Here is a 14001-nt window from a genome sequence, read left to right on the forward strand (position 1 = left end):
GCATCCTAGTTAATCTTTTCTGCATTCTTTCTAGTTTAATAATATCCTTTCTATAATAGGGTGACCAGAACTGTACACAGTATTCCAAGTGTGCCCTTACTAATGTCTTGTACAACTTCAACAAGACATCCCAACTCCTGTATTCAGTGTTCTGACCAATGAATGCCTTCTTCACCACCCTATCCACCTGTGACTCCACTTTCAAGGAGCTATGAACTTGATCAAGATCAGGGATCAAACCTGAACCTGATCTTAATGGCTCAGTACTATTGATAAATTTATTATTGAACTGCTGGGGGAAAGTGGAGCATTAAATCTGAAGGTTTTTTCTTGTCAATTTTTTTCTTTTCCTTTACTTTTCTCTCCTGAAGGCTTTGATTCATTGCTACAATAGATTCTATAGGTGCTTCATCCAGAAAGCTATTATTCATCTGTGAGCTTTTACAGCATTGTTGGCAGACTATTTGATTACGGGAGCATCAGAGTCGAGCCTGATCTTGCCCTCACCTGATATTCACACGTGAAATTTTGCAGGCCTACATCAAAATATTAGCTGTTTTATTCAAACATACTTTTAGGGTTAAAGGAGTCCTGCCTTTATTCATATTTTTCCCATACCTTCTAAATGTTGTAAAGGGTCTATCTATCTATAAACTTGCTAATGCTTCACAACTATCACTAAATTCTATGTGGAATGCTTTGAACCACACAGCCTGGAAGTATTTTATTTTGTGCAAGATTCTTCTCTTCAGAATTAATCTTTCTCCCCTCATCCCCTCCCACCCACTTCTCTACAAAGCCAATCCCATGAACTCTGCTCGAATGATCACTTAAGAGTGACACTGGGAACTGTTCTATAACATCACAAAATATATGTGTGTGATAGGAGAAGGGGCATTGGAGGTGACTGGCCACTATTTTTAAAAGAAAAGTTGCAAGTTGACTATGATAGTTGAGTATTCTCCAAGACATGATTCACTTCACTCTATGGAATGTATAGATTGGAAATTAACTCCCCACAATTTATTGTTTATCTTGTATTTGTTGTGCTTTAAGTATTAGTTACCAAATCACTAATCTTATGTTAAATATTTGTGGCATCTGTTCCTCTGTCCTAAATTTGATTTGCAATGAAAACTACACAAAAATACTAAAAGGGGTTTAAGGACAGGTTAATTTGACTACAGTATGCAAATGTCCCCATTTTGAAGTCTTGCGTTCTATCTTCTTTCCATTATAAATTCTCATGCCCACATTTCTAATGGAAACTGACTATGTAAATTAGTCATGCTGTAACTAAACCCTTCTGCCACTGGTGATGCTGCAGTGGCTCCACTGGTAGAGAGTTTAATTACAACATGACAAAATTACATAGGAAATGGAAAACATTGGCAGAAAGTTTGTGGAGATGCAAGTTTTACTATATTAAATAGACACACAGGATATACTTATCATTTCACAAAGTTAGTCCAGCAAAACAGTACAGCTCAATCTAATGGTTAACAAGTTAAATGTGCCATATATCTACAAGTGAAAGAAAAAAAAGCTAAAGAAGCTATTTGATTTGAGTTGCAGCATCACCAGTGGCAGTAGGAGTCATTTTTTATAATGTAGTTATAATTCAGCAGTTACAATACTGCTGCCCACCAGGGACATCATTTTACATGATGGGAAGTTTATGCCGATGATTTTTTATTAATACACTTTGCTTTTGACCTCCACATAACCTGGCCAGGATGTCAAACTTTCGGAGGAGCTTGAGTGAGAATATCAGTTGACCACTGGAATTATAATTTGGTTTTCCTGAGATTCCAATTCATTAGCATTAACCTGTTGAAATCCAAGATAAATCTGATCTGTCTCTGGTAGAAATGGAGATACTTCTCCACTATAATGCTAAGCAGGTATTGATTTCATATAGTACTATAGAACTACCACATCTTCCATACAAAAAATAATAAGATTATATTCTGTCTTCAGGACACTGCAAGGGATCAATGTCTGGAATTGTAAACCCATATAGATGGTGACAAAATGGAGTATTTGAAATATGACTTCAAATTGCACCTATACTGCTAATTTTTGTGACAGTGACAATACAGTTGAATAACAATTATCAGTATAATGCTAAACTGGACATTGTGAGTGCAAAGTGTAAAATAAAACTACATCCTGCTTGCTGATGAGGATGTATGGGTCTTGGATGCTGGGTGCTCTTGCTTCCTCTGGAACTCAACACATCACTGCATGTATACAAAGCACAACACAAAATTGTGTGCACAGTGGTGCTTTGAGATTTGAGGAACTTGAGATGCTCTTTGTGTGCATCTTCTATAACCTGACTGAGTTTGTATGATCAGTGTATCATCATCTGGTAAGAGGAGTCTAACTAGAGATTTTAAAAATCAATTTTTACTGATTTCTACCAATAAATTCCTGGATTTTTTTTATTTTGGATTGTGAACTCATAAACAATTTCTCCTCCTGAATTTGAGGGAAAAAAATTAACAAAATTCAGGTTCAGAGTTACATTGCATCACGTCCGTGATGTAAGACTGCAAACTGTATGCTGTATGTGTGATGCCGAGGTCTTGGATGTGATGCACGTACATTTCTGGACCCAATTTCTTTTTTTTAGCAGGAAAAGAAACAAAGGCCTCTAAATGGGGTTCACCTTGTGCGATGTCTTGGCATCCTGTCACAAAATATTAGCGCTCTACCGTGGAGCGTGTGGCCATCTTGAGGGACACTGCAGCTGGGCCCTCACACCAGGAGTCTGTGTTACCAGCCTTTGTAGCTTTGGAAGCTCAAACGGCTGCCATTTGGACTCCGGACTCCGGGCTCCAACTAGTGCTCCACCTTTGAGAGACTGGTGGCCCAAATGGATTGGGGCTTTCAAGGCATTACTTATCTCTTACAATTGCTATCCCACAGATTAGTAGTAGTGATGAGCTGCAACCCCATGGGAGTGGCACTGGCACAATGAGAGTGACAGGTGTTGCACTTTCTCAGGATGTCATCATGTTTGCTTCCTTGCCACCCCTTCAACCAATACCCGCCATGGTGCCAGAAAGCCAGCTGGCCCAGACTGCCCCTGTTGCAGCTGAAGTACAAGCTCGAACTTCCAGAAGTTACTGGCCATGAGCAATTTAAGTGCCCCAACATGACCAACAGCAGCCTTCCACTAGCCCTTGCTGAAATTACTGGGGGAGCACCTCATAGGAGTAGTCGAGGTAGTTGACCTTTTAAGAAAGGCACTATTGGTTGCCATATGGTTTAGAAATTAATTCAAGGCAATTATTGTGTTTGGCATTAAATTATCACCTTTACCACTTTGCAGTGTCTTCTCATAGCAGCTTCTAAGTCTGCATTGTCAGTATGTCATTCATATAAAAGTTGCTTGAATAGTTTCAATGTTCTTTAATGCAGGATTAATGAAATGGTGAAGGCGATAACAAGGAATGTTAATGCAGAGGGGCTTTGTATTACTTTTCAGGGGAGGGGAATGAGCAAGTCACTGTTAGCGCTGTTCTATCAGCTGATCTCTGGCATCTCGGCAACAAGGTGTGGTGCTGACTGCCTTCTGCTTTCTATCTCGTCTTCATCCAAGTCTTCCTCATCCAATGATGATAGTTGTTGTTGCTCTACCTCCTCCAAATGCAATCCTTCCTGTATTGCCATGTTGTGCAACGCACAAGTGATGTGGGAGACTTGTCTAGAGCATATTGTAGGGAGCCCCCAGACCTATCCAGGCAGCTTTACCTTTGTTTCAAGAGCCCTGTAGTGTGTTCAGTGATATTCCTGGTGGACCCATGGCTATAGTTATACCTCATGAGTGGTGGGTTTGTGGAGGGGTGTCATCAGCCATGTTTGGAGGAGATAGCTTTCTTCCCCCAGGCAGCCATCCTCTAATGTTCCTGGAAGGTGGAATAATGTGGAGATCATTTACTGTCACAGGATAAAGGAGTTGAGACTCATTACAGCCTTGGTCCAAACATGGACAAAAGAGCTGAATTCCAGAGGTGAGGTGAGAGTGACTGCCCTTGACATCAAGGCAGCATTTGACCGAGTGTGGCACCAAGGAGCCCTAGTAAAATTGAAGTCAATGGGAATCAGGGGGAAAACTCTCCAGTGGCTGGAGTCATACCTAGCACAAAGGAAGATGGTAGTGGTTGTTGGAGGCCAATCATCTCAGCCCCAGGACATTGCTGCAGGAGTTCCTCAGGGCAGTGTCCTAGGCCCAACCATCTTCAGCTGCTTCATCAATGACCTTCCCTCCATCATAAGGTCAGAAATGGGGATGTTCGCTGATGACTGCACAGTGTTCAGTTCCATTCGCAACCCCTCAAATAATGAAGCAGTCCGAGCCCGCATGCAGCAAGACCTGGACAACATCCAGGCTTGGGCTCATAAGTGGCAAGTAACATTCGCGCCAGACAAGTGCCAGGCAATGACCATCTCCAACAAGAGAGAGTCTAACCACCTCCCCTTGACATTCAACGGCATTACCATCGCCGAATTCCCCACCATCAACATCCTGGGGGTCACCATTGACCAGAAACTTAACTGGACCAGCCATATAAATACTGTGGCTACGAGAGCAGGTCAGAGGCTGGGTATTCTGCGGCGAGTGACTCACCTCCTGACTCCCCAAAGCCTTTCCACCATCTACAAGGCACAAGTCAGGAGTGTGATGGAATACTCTCCACTTGCCTGGATGAGTGCAGCTCCAACAACACTCAAGAAGCTCGACACCATCCAAGATAAAGCAGTCCGCTTGATTGGCACCCCATCCACCACCCTAAACATTCACTCCCTTCACCACCGGCGCACTGTGGCTGCAGTGTGTACCATCCACAGGATGCACTGCAGCAACTCGCCAAGGCTTCTTCGACAGCACCTCCCAAACCCGCGACCTCTACCACCTAGAAGGACAAGAGCAGCAGGTACATGGGAAGAACACCACCTGCACGTTCCCCTCCAAGTCACACACCATCCCGACTTGGAAATATATCGACGTTCCTTCATTGTCGCTGGTTCAAAATCCTGGAACTCCCTTCCTAACAGCACTGTGGGAGAACCGTCACCACATGGACTGCAGCGGTTCAAGAAGGCGGCTCACCACCACCTTCTCAAGGGCAATTAGGGATGGGCAATAAATGCTGGCCTCGCCAGCGACGCCCACATCCCGTGAACGAATAAAAAAAAAGACTGCTACCTGCAAATCTAGCACAGACATGCATGATCCTTTTGTGATGAGCTGTTGATGAAAGCTGCTGGCTGGTCTTTTGGTGTCTTGATGGCTACAAGGGTGCAGTCTAGAACCCCTTGGATATGAGGGAAGCCAGCTGTTGCTGAAAAAAAACAAAACACTCTCATTTTGAGTGTTGGCATTCATGGCAAATAGGTCATTGGGGACCTGCTTGATGCAGACTGAGAGATGTCCCCTGAAGCACCCTGGAAGAAGCTTGAGGCAAAAAAGTTAAGGGCGGTGGTGACTTCCACAGGGACTGGCAAAGCATGGCCACCTAATCCAGCAGGTAGCAGGGCTTGTTGCAGGAGGCTGCAGAGACCAGAGTAGTGGTTATGTTACTGGACTAGTAACCCGGAGCCCTGCAATAATAATCCAGAGAATGTGAGTTCAAATCCCATCATGGCAGTTTGAGAATTTTGAATTCAGTTTTTAAAAAAAAAATCTGGAAATAAATAAATAAAAAGCTAGTATCAGGAAAAGTGATCATGAAGCTGTCAGTTGTCATAAAAACCCAAGTGGTTCTATAAGGAAACTTGCTGTATTTATCTGGTCTGGCGTATATGTGACTCCAGTCTCATACCAATGTGGTTGACCCTTACCTGCCCTCTGAAGTGGCCTACCAAGCCGCACTGTAATGGTTTAATACAACTAAGAATAACAAAATCAGCAATGTCAGAGCACCTTCACTGCACGGACTGCAGTGGTTCAAGAAGGCCCACCACCACTGTCTCGGCAACTAGGGATGGGCGATAAATGCTGGCTTTACCAGTGATGCCCACATCCCGAGAAATTAAAAAATCAGCGACAGCCTGGCTGGAGAAGCACTGCAATCTCATCCACTGCTCCTCAGAGATGTCCAGGAAACTCATTCTAGGCCTGTTGTCTTCTAATAGACCTACTGCTGCTCCTGGTTGAGGAAGTTGCTGCTGTTGTTGCTTCTCTTCCTCTTCCTCCATCCAAAACAATGAATCACGAGTGAGTAAAGCAAAAAAGAAAATCAGAAGCAAGCAGTCTCCAAGCTCAGAAATCCCTTGGAAATCTAAAGAACAATATGGCACAGATCCTTATGATCTCAGCGCTTGCACCCGAATGCCCCTTTAAATATTGTGCTGTTAACGCTGCGGCAGACGGGAATCAAGCAGGGACGGGGCAGTAGGTTTTTGGAGATGATTTTAACAGCATGACTGCCCCGTTCCCACGCCCCAAAATCGCCCCAATGTTGCTGCACCATTGGATCACTGCTTTTCGTGTTGGTAGATAATCAGTACAACTAAAATGGATGGGGATTTGGTTTCCCTATGTTATGATTTTCACATTGCAAATTTATGCAGGATAAATGCATTAAAACAAAGGCACTAGATTGTCTGGATGGCCTTGTTTTGTTGGAGAAAGGTGCCTACTTTTGATACGAAGTTTAATTTTCCAGTTTTTTTTTCTGAAACAGTGAACCAAATAAAGAGTGATGTGCAGAGAGGATCTTGAAATTAGTAACGTGCATATTTGTATTGAGAAATATAGCCAGATCTTGGAGGGCAAACAGTAAAAGGGAATACGCAGTAAACGGGAATATTTTGAGAGGGGTAGAGGAAGTGAGAGACCTTGGAATGTATGTGCACAGGTCCCTGAAGGTGGCAGTACAGGTAGATAATATTGTGAAGAAGGCATATACGGAATGCTTTCCGTTATTAGCCGAGGTATAGAATACAAAAGCAGGGATGTAATGATGGAACTGTATAAAACGCTGGTAAGGCCACAGCTGGAGTATAGTGCGCTGTTCTGGTCCCACCACATTACAGGAAGGACATAATTGCTCTGGAGATAGTGCAGAGAAGATTTACAAGAATGTTGCCAGGACTTGAAAATTACAGCTACGAGGAGAGATTGGATAGGCTGGGGTTGTTTTCCTTGGAGCAGAGGAGGCTGAGGGGAGACTTGATTGAGGTGTACAAAATTATGAGGGGCCTAGATAGAGTAGACAGGAAGTACCTGTTTCCCCTAGCGGAGAGTTCAAGCACGAGAGGACGTAGATTTAAGCTGATTGTCGGAAGGATTAGAGGGGACATGAGGAAAAACTTTTTTACCCAGAGGGTGGTGGGTTTATGGAATTCGCTGCCTGAATTGGTGGTAGAGGCAAGGACCCTCATCTCTTCTAAAAAGTACCTGGACCTGCACTTAAAGTGCTGTAAGATGCAGGGCTACAGACCAGGTGCTGGAAGAAGGGATTAAAATGGGCACCTGGTTGTTCTTCGAGCCGGCGCGGACACGATGGGCCGATTGGCCCCCTTCTGTGTTATTGTGCTATATCTTTTCTATGGTTCTATCTCTGAGCTTTGATGTACAGGTCTTTCACATCTCAAAGGTATATACCCCACAATTGTTGTTTGTATTCTTTATGTTTTATAATTATGGAATTATATACCTTGGAAATTGCAAATAAATACTTATTACGTTGTGATTTGTTAAATCTTCATGGGGGACTGGGTGATTCTGTAGGTTAGCACACTTTCCTTTCACCCTGGGATCTGGGATTGAAGTCTAAAAATATGGGAACCAAATCTCTTCCCTCTGATTTTAAAGGTCCCATGTGAAATGAGCACTAGCATTCTAATAGGCATGTCCTTGTGGCATAAAAATTGCTTCTAATTGAGCATGAAATTGACAATGTAATTTAAAGAAGCTACAAGCGTGGTTGTTAGGGAAACAGAAGTGTCACATTGGTACAGTAGAATTAAGGCACATTGTTGGCACAGAGTAGAGGGTGCTTTTATCTGGATCTATAGCTGTACTTGATGCTCAAAGGTGGAAAACTCTTCCATTTCCTAATATGGACATCCTCACCTTGCAAATCATAAAAAAGAATGAAATCTTGAATATAGTTACTTACACTTTACTAACTTTAATTGTAGTGCTGTAATTTCTATATATATATATATATATATATATATACACATATATATGTGTGTGTGTGTAGCTTTCAGTGAGTGTAAAGATCATCAAATAGATGGCTTAATGAAAAGTTATACTAAGTTAAATGAGTACTCTGTATTCGTTTTCACAGTGGAGAAAGAGGACAAAATACCAGCAGTACAAGCGAACCTAAAAATATGTCAAGGGGAGGAACTTGATTTATTACAAGTTTAAAAAAAATAGTAATGACGAAAATAATATTACTTAAGATAGACAGATCTCTCGGGTTAGACTGATGGTTTCCACCTCAGGGTATTAAAAGAAATAGGTGAGGAAATTACAGATGCATTCGTCATAATTTTCCAAACCTCTCTAGGTTTTGGAATTGTGCCCTTGGATTGGATAATTGGAAATATCACTTCATTATTTAAGAAAGGAGGGAGGGAGGGAGGGAGAAACCAGGAAACTACAGACCTGTTAGTTTAGCATCAGAAGTTACTGGAATGTATCATCAGGGACAGGGTTGTTAATTATATCCACGTGATTTATATCATTAATTGTATTCAGGTGGTGTGTATTAATTGGGGCTGTCTTGTATCCATATATAAGAGAGCTTATCTAGGGTGTGGCGGGTATAATTTGGAGCTCTGTGAAGTCTTGGAAGCAACTGAAGACCAGGGTCTGGTATTCTATCCTTCACCGGGCTATCCAGCTGGTAACAAGAGTGACTGAGCTGATCAAAGAGAGTCAGCGTGGATTTGTGAAGGGTAGGTTGTGTTTGACTAATCTAGTTGATTTTTTTAAGGAGGTCACTAACATGATGGATAGGGGAATGACTATGGATATTGTCTATATGGACTTCCAGAAGGCATTTGATAAGGTTCCACACAAGAAATTATTAGCAAAAATAAAAGCAAACTGAATTGGAGGTAACCTTGTGACATTTTTTTAAAAGTTCATTAAGTAAATGGAACAACTGGCCTCAGATAGTGAAATGCAGATGTTTTCATTTTCATGTTAATTAGTTTTTAATTCAAGTAAGACCTACATTTATGGCTGCAACAAAATTAATGGTAGTTCACAGTTAATTCAACTGTCTTGTGATCAGATTGGGACCTCTTATAACTCTAACTTGTTGTGAAGGTATATTTAAAATGTACACAAATGGTCCATTTGGCTTTCTGGAAATTTTTCAAACTTAGTATGGAATCTCTTTTTAATGTTAGATGGTGGACATTACTGATTGCTCTCATCAAAAATGATTTACCAGGGAGTGGAGGTAATTTTTTATCATTCTTTGGGATCTGGGCATCACTGGCAAGGCTGGCAATTATTGCTCATCCCTAGTTGCCCTTGAGAAGATGGTGGTGGGCCTTTTTGAACTGCTGCAGTCCATATGGTGAAGGTAATCCCAAAATGCTGTTAAATAGGGAGTTCCAGGTTTTTGATCCAGTGACTATGAAGGAACGGTGATATATATGCAGAGTTCTAGAAGCATACCTTATTGTGTTATGCTGCTTGCAACATCGCTTAGTTCTCCCAGCTCTGCTTGCATTCTTTCATTCACTATTTGGTTCAAAAGTCAAACAAAGCACTGCTGAATAGAAGTCATTGTGTATAAAATGGGCAACTCTTGTTAGTTGTGAAGTGATTGTAAATTAGTGGTTTGCTCATGGTTAATGTAATTAGATGCTTGGAGAATCTTTGTTTTTCAGTAAAATTTGGGAAAAGAAGAGTGGTGCAACTTTATTAATATTAATCATAATCTTTAGGTAACAGTGAGCGAGAGAGTGCCCATAGGAGAAGAAGGGAGAGATACAGACAGGAATTGTTGGAACAAATATCAGAACAACAGAAAAACAAGAAACGGTAATTTATAGCTGAATTAAATTGCTTTATAAATGTTTAAAATTTACAATCCGAGACTACAGTGCCAAACCTAAAATTGTATTGAAGTACTTTTAATTCACTTACGATTTTCTGCAAAATATTGTTTACTTCCTTATAAACTAATTAATCTCAGTTTTCTCTAATTTGACATAGGCTGATACATTATAAACTGCAAAGCTAACAAGTTAAGAAGCTGTTCATTATTAAGGAAGAAATGCTGGTGAAGCATACTTTATAACTTCCACTTTGTTTTATATTTTATATAAACGCAAATGTATTATTAGAGACTTAACTCTTTGGATAACTGAAATTGAAAGCATATTGTGAAAGTTTTCTGTTTTTTTTTCTTGAATTCTGATTAAAAATAATTGAGTGAAATCAGTTGTGAGCAAATATGCTAAAACAAATGATTCTTAATTCCCTAACTAGCATCACCCTAGCAAGTCGACTCTTACTGAAAATGGTTGTTTACAGATTATTATAGAGGAATGTTGCAATCAAAAATACTAACATTTGAAGGAGAAAATTATTCTCTGGAGGGCAAATACTTTCAATATAAAGTATTACTGCATCTTGAAAAGCTTGGTTATTTTTTATATATAAAGGCTGGAGTACATCGAGTCTGCAGCACAGAAACAGGCCATTCGGCCCAATTGGTCTATGCCAGCGTTTGTGCTCCACACGAGCTCCCTCCCTCCCTACTTCATCTAGCCCTATAAGCATTCCCTCATATTCCTTTCTCCCTCGTGTGCTTATCTAGCTTCCCCTTAAATGCATCTGTGCTATTTGCCTCAACTACTCCTTGTGGCAGCACGATCCATATTCTTACCACTCTTTGGGTAAAGAAGTTTCTCCTGAATTCTCCATTGGATTTATTAGTGACTATCTTATATTTATGACCTCTAGTTTTGGACTCCCCCACAAGTGGAAACATTTTCTTTATGTCTACCCCATCAAACCCTTTCAATATCTCATCCTTCTCTTTTCTAGAGAAAAGAGGCGCAGCCTGTTCAGCTTTCTTGATAAGTATATCCTCCCAGTTCTGGTATCATCCTTGTGAATCTTTTTTGCACCTTCTCCAATGCCTCCAAATCCTTTTTATAATATGCAGACCAGAACTGTGCACACTGTGGCCTAACCAAGGTTTTATGCAAGTTTAACGTAACTTCTCTGCTTTTCAATTCTATCCCTCTAGAAATGAACTCCATTGCTTGATCTTATTAATCTGCATCGCTACTTTTAGTGAATTGTGTATCTGTACCCTGAGATCCCTTTGCTCCTCTACCCCATTTAGATTCTTATAGTAGTTGACCATTAGTGATGCAAGCTGACATGGATCTTGATATGTAAATAAAATCATACCTTTTGAAGGTTAAAATATACTTTTTTAAAAAAAAAACTTGTTTGCTGTAAACTACTGGGTCACTAATAAAGAAAATAATTATAGTTTGTTTAATAATAAAGACAAGCCGCCCTATTTTTAAGGGTGTTTTTCAAATAAAAATGTCTTTATTCTTCTATATGACTCATGGATAAATGCATTGTGCAGTATGAAATTAAGCCACATATACCAGCTTGAATGTCTGGTCTTTACTGAGTTATCCGATCTCAGCCAGAATGACACTGGGGCATTAGAGCTGGGCTCAATATCCCTGGACTAGGTTGATGGAAACTTGGCTAGGGTTCCCACTTCTGATTGCTATCCAGTGACCTCTGCTGGAAGTGTGTGTACAAATGTTGGCGAGAGTCAAGTTAAATTTCATTGTGTTGGGTACCATGGTCAAGTAACCAGATGATGTTCAGTGTCTGGCTCAGGGCTACTGCTACTCATGGAATTATACTCCAGCATGGGATGCTCTTTCTGGAGAAGAAGGGCAAGTGTAGAAAATTTGAGGAATAAACTATTGACGTTTGTGGTTCATTGCCTTTCTGCTATAGGGAAAAGGAGCTTGAGCTCAGAGTTGCTGCTTCAGGAGCTGTAGATCCAGAGAAGGAAGTAAGAACTTAACCTTTTTGTATGCATTGCTACATAGAGCTTCAGCTTTTATCCTTCTGCACCTTTTAGTATGGGTATGACTTCTTTTGCCAGTGTTTGGGGTCTAGCTATACATCGTGAACTGTGAACACAGGCCTGTTCGTCACCTGGAATGGAAACCTAAAGTCATTTTATTCTATTAGAGATGTCCCATTAATCTTATTATCTTTCAGACAGGAGAAGAAGAGGTAATGAGAATTTATCCTGTCTATGGTTGCACGGTAATTAATTTCTTATCTGGTCCTCATTGTAAGCATGCTGTGCAATAGATTCGTACCGCATAGGAATTGGGAATTATATTTGGAAGAATATTTATGGTTGAATATCAACAATAATAGTAACTTTCAAAAGGGAATTGGATATATACTTGAAAAGGAAAAAAATACAGGGCAATGGAGAAAGAGCAGGGGAGTGGGACTAATTGAATAGCTCTTTCAAAGAGCCGGCACAGACACGAGGGACTGAATGGCCTTCTTCTGTGCTGTATAATTCTATGAATAACATGAGAATTTTGGAAGCAGAGAAGTGGAGTTGATTGGAGCATAGGAGTTTCTTTGCAGATCAGGTAGCCAAGCTGGGAGATGGAAACTGAGGTGCTACAGTGCCCCACTGGTGGGAGGGTGTAATTAGAGTATGCCAAGTTTAAAAGTTTACATACGCAGTTTCCATATGGACATAATTTATAATAGGAACAATTGTAGGCCATTCAGCCCCTCGAGCCTGCTCAGCCATTCAATTAGATCATGGCTGATCTGTACCTCAACTCCATTTACCTGCCATAGCTCCATATCCCTTACCCAACAAAACTCTTATCTATCTCAGTCTTGAAAGCTCCAGTTGTCCCAGCACCCACAGCCTTTTGGGGCAGAGAATTCCAGATTTGTACTATGTTTTTTTATGAAAAAGTGCTTCCTGATTTCAATCTTAAATGGCCTAGCTCTAATTTTAAGATTATGTCCCCTCGTTCTTGATTCCTCCATCAGAGGAAATTGTTTCTCTGTATCTACCCTATCGAATCTGTTTAACATTTTCAACACCTAGATCACCTCATAATCTTTCAAATGTAAGGGAACACAAGCCAAGTTGATACAACCTGTCCTCATAATTTAACCCCCTAAACCCCTACTTCTTCAAGGCTGAACTTCACAAAGTCTATTTTGGTTGACTCAACTGAAAGCTTTAGTTGAACCCACATGTATGTCCATCCCGATTACAAATTGTGCTGTCCACTGTGTTTTACACTGCCATAGAGGAGCAGCTCATTCTGAAATGTTGCTGACTCAACATTGCTGTGCAGCAGATGGCACTGTTTTATGCCTGTACAGAAGCATGGAGGGAACAGAAAGCTTGTCAAAAATAAATTAACAATACAGAGATGCTTATCCTCCTTGTCTGCATGTTATTTTTGCAGAATAGGAAATCTAGACATACGTGGGCCAGTTTTATGAATGTGCACTCTTTACATGGAGCTTGCTCACCAAGAGCCTGTATCAGGAAATCTTGGCTGTGCTTCCCACTATTTCTGCGCATCATTCTTGGTCCTTCCATGTCTGCACTCCATTTGCTTAATAAGTAAAGCAGACATGCATTTTCTGAGGTGAGTTAGAGGGGAAATGGGGTGGGGGGAAGAAAACCTACCTGGGAGTTATCAAAGGATTAAGTAGTCAATGTTTTACAGTACTTCCTCTTTTTAAAGGGAAAGATAGTCAATTTGATATATTTAAAATTGTGCATTATAATTCTCGACACAAACCTAAATCTCTGCAAAGTATGTTGCGTTATTCTTTATATGGATATTCATCAGTATCCTTCAAATTCAATAAAACTGCAAAACTATATCAAAATTACTCTTTCTTATTTATCTGCTGTGATATACCTTGGTGACATCATCCACAGGCTTGGAGTTAGCTTTCGT

At 40.7% G+C, this 14001-nt stretch overlaps 1 protein-coding gene across 5 annotated transcripts in view; it reads left to right on the forward strand.

The window, feature by feature from the left end:
• LOC137315863 (centrosome and spindle pole-associated protein 1-like) overlaps positions 1 to 14001 on the forward strand; it is a 190192-nt gene that overhangs the window by 54393 nt on the left and 121798 nt on the right. For all 5 annotated transcript variants that reach the window (XM_067980307.1, XM_067980303.1, XM_067980306.1 and 2 more), the window contains 2 exons: positions 9934 to 10030; positions 11990 to 12047. In XM_067980307.1, coding sequence (XP_067836408.1) covers positions 9934 to 10030; positions 11990 to 12047 — 155 coding nt within the window. The remainder of the gene's footprint in view (positions 1 to 9933; positions 10031 to 11989; positions 12048 to 14001) is intronic.

This window comes from Heptranchias perlo, chromosome 3 (genome assembly GCF_035084215.1).
Source record: "Heptranchias perlo isolate sHepPer1 chromosome 3, sHepPer1.hap1, whole genome shotgun sequence".
Classification (NCBI taxonomy): domain Eukaryota; kingdom Metazoa; phylum Chordata; class Chondrichthyes; order Hexanchiformes; family Hexanchidae; genus Heptranchias; species Heptranchias perlo.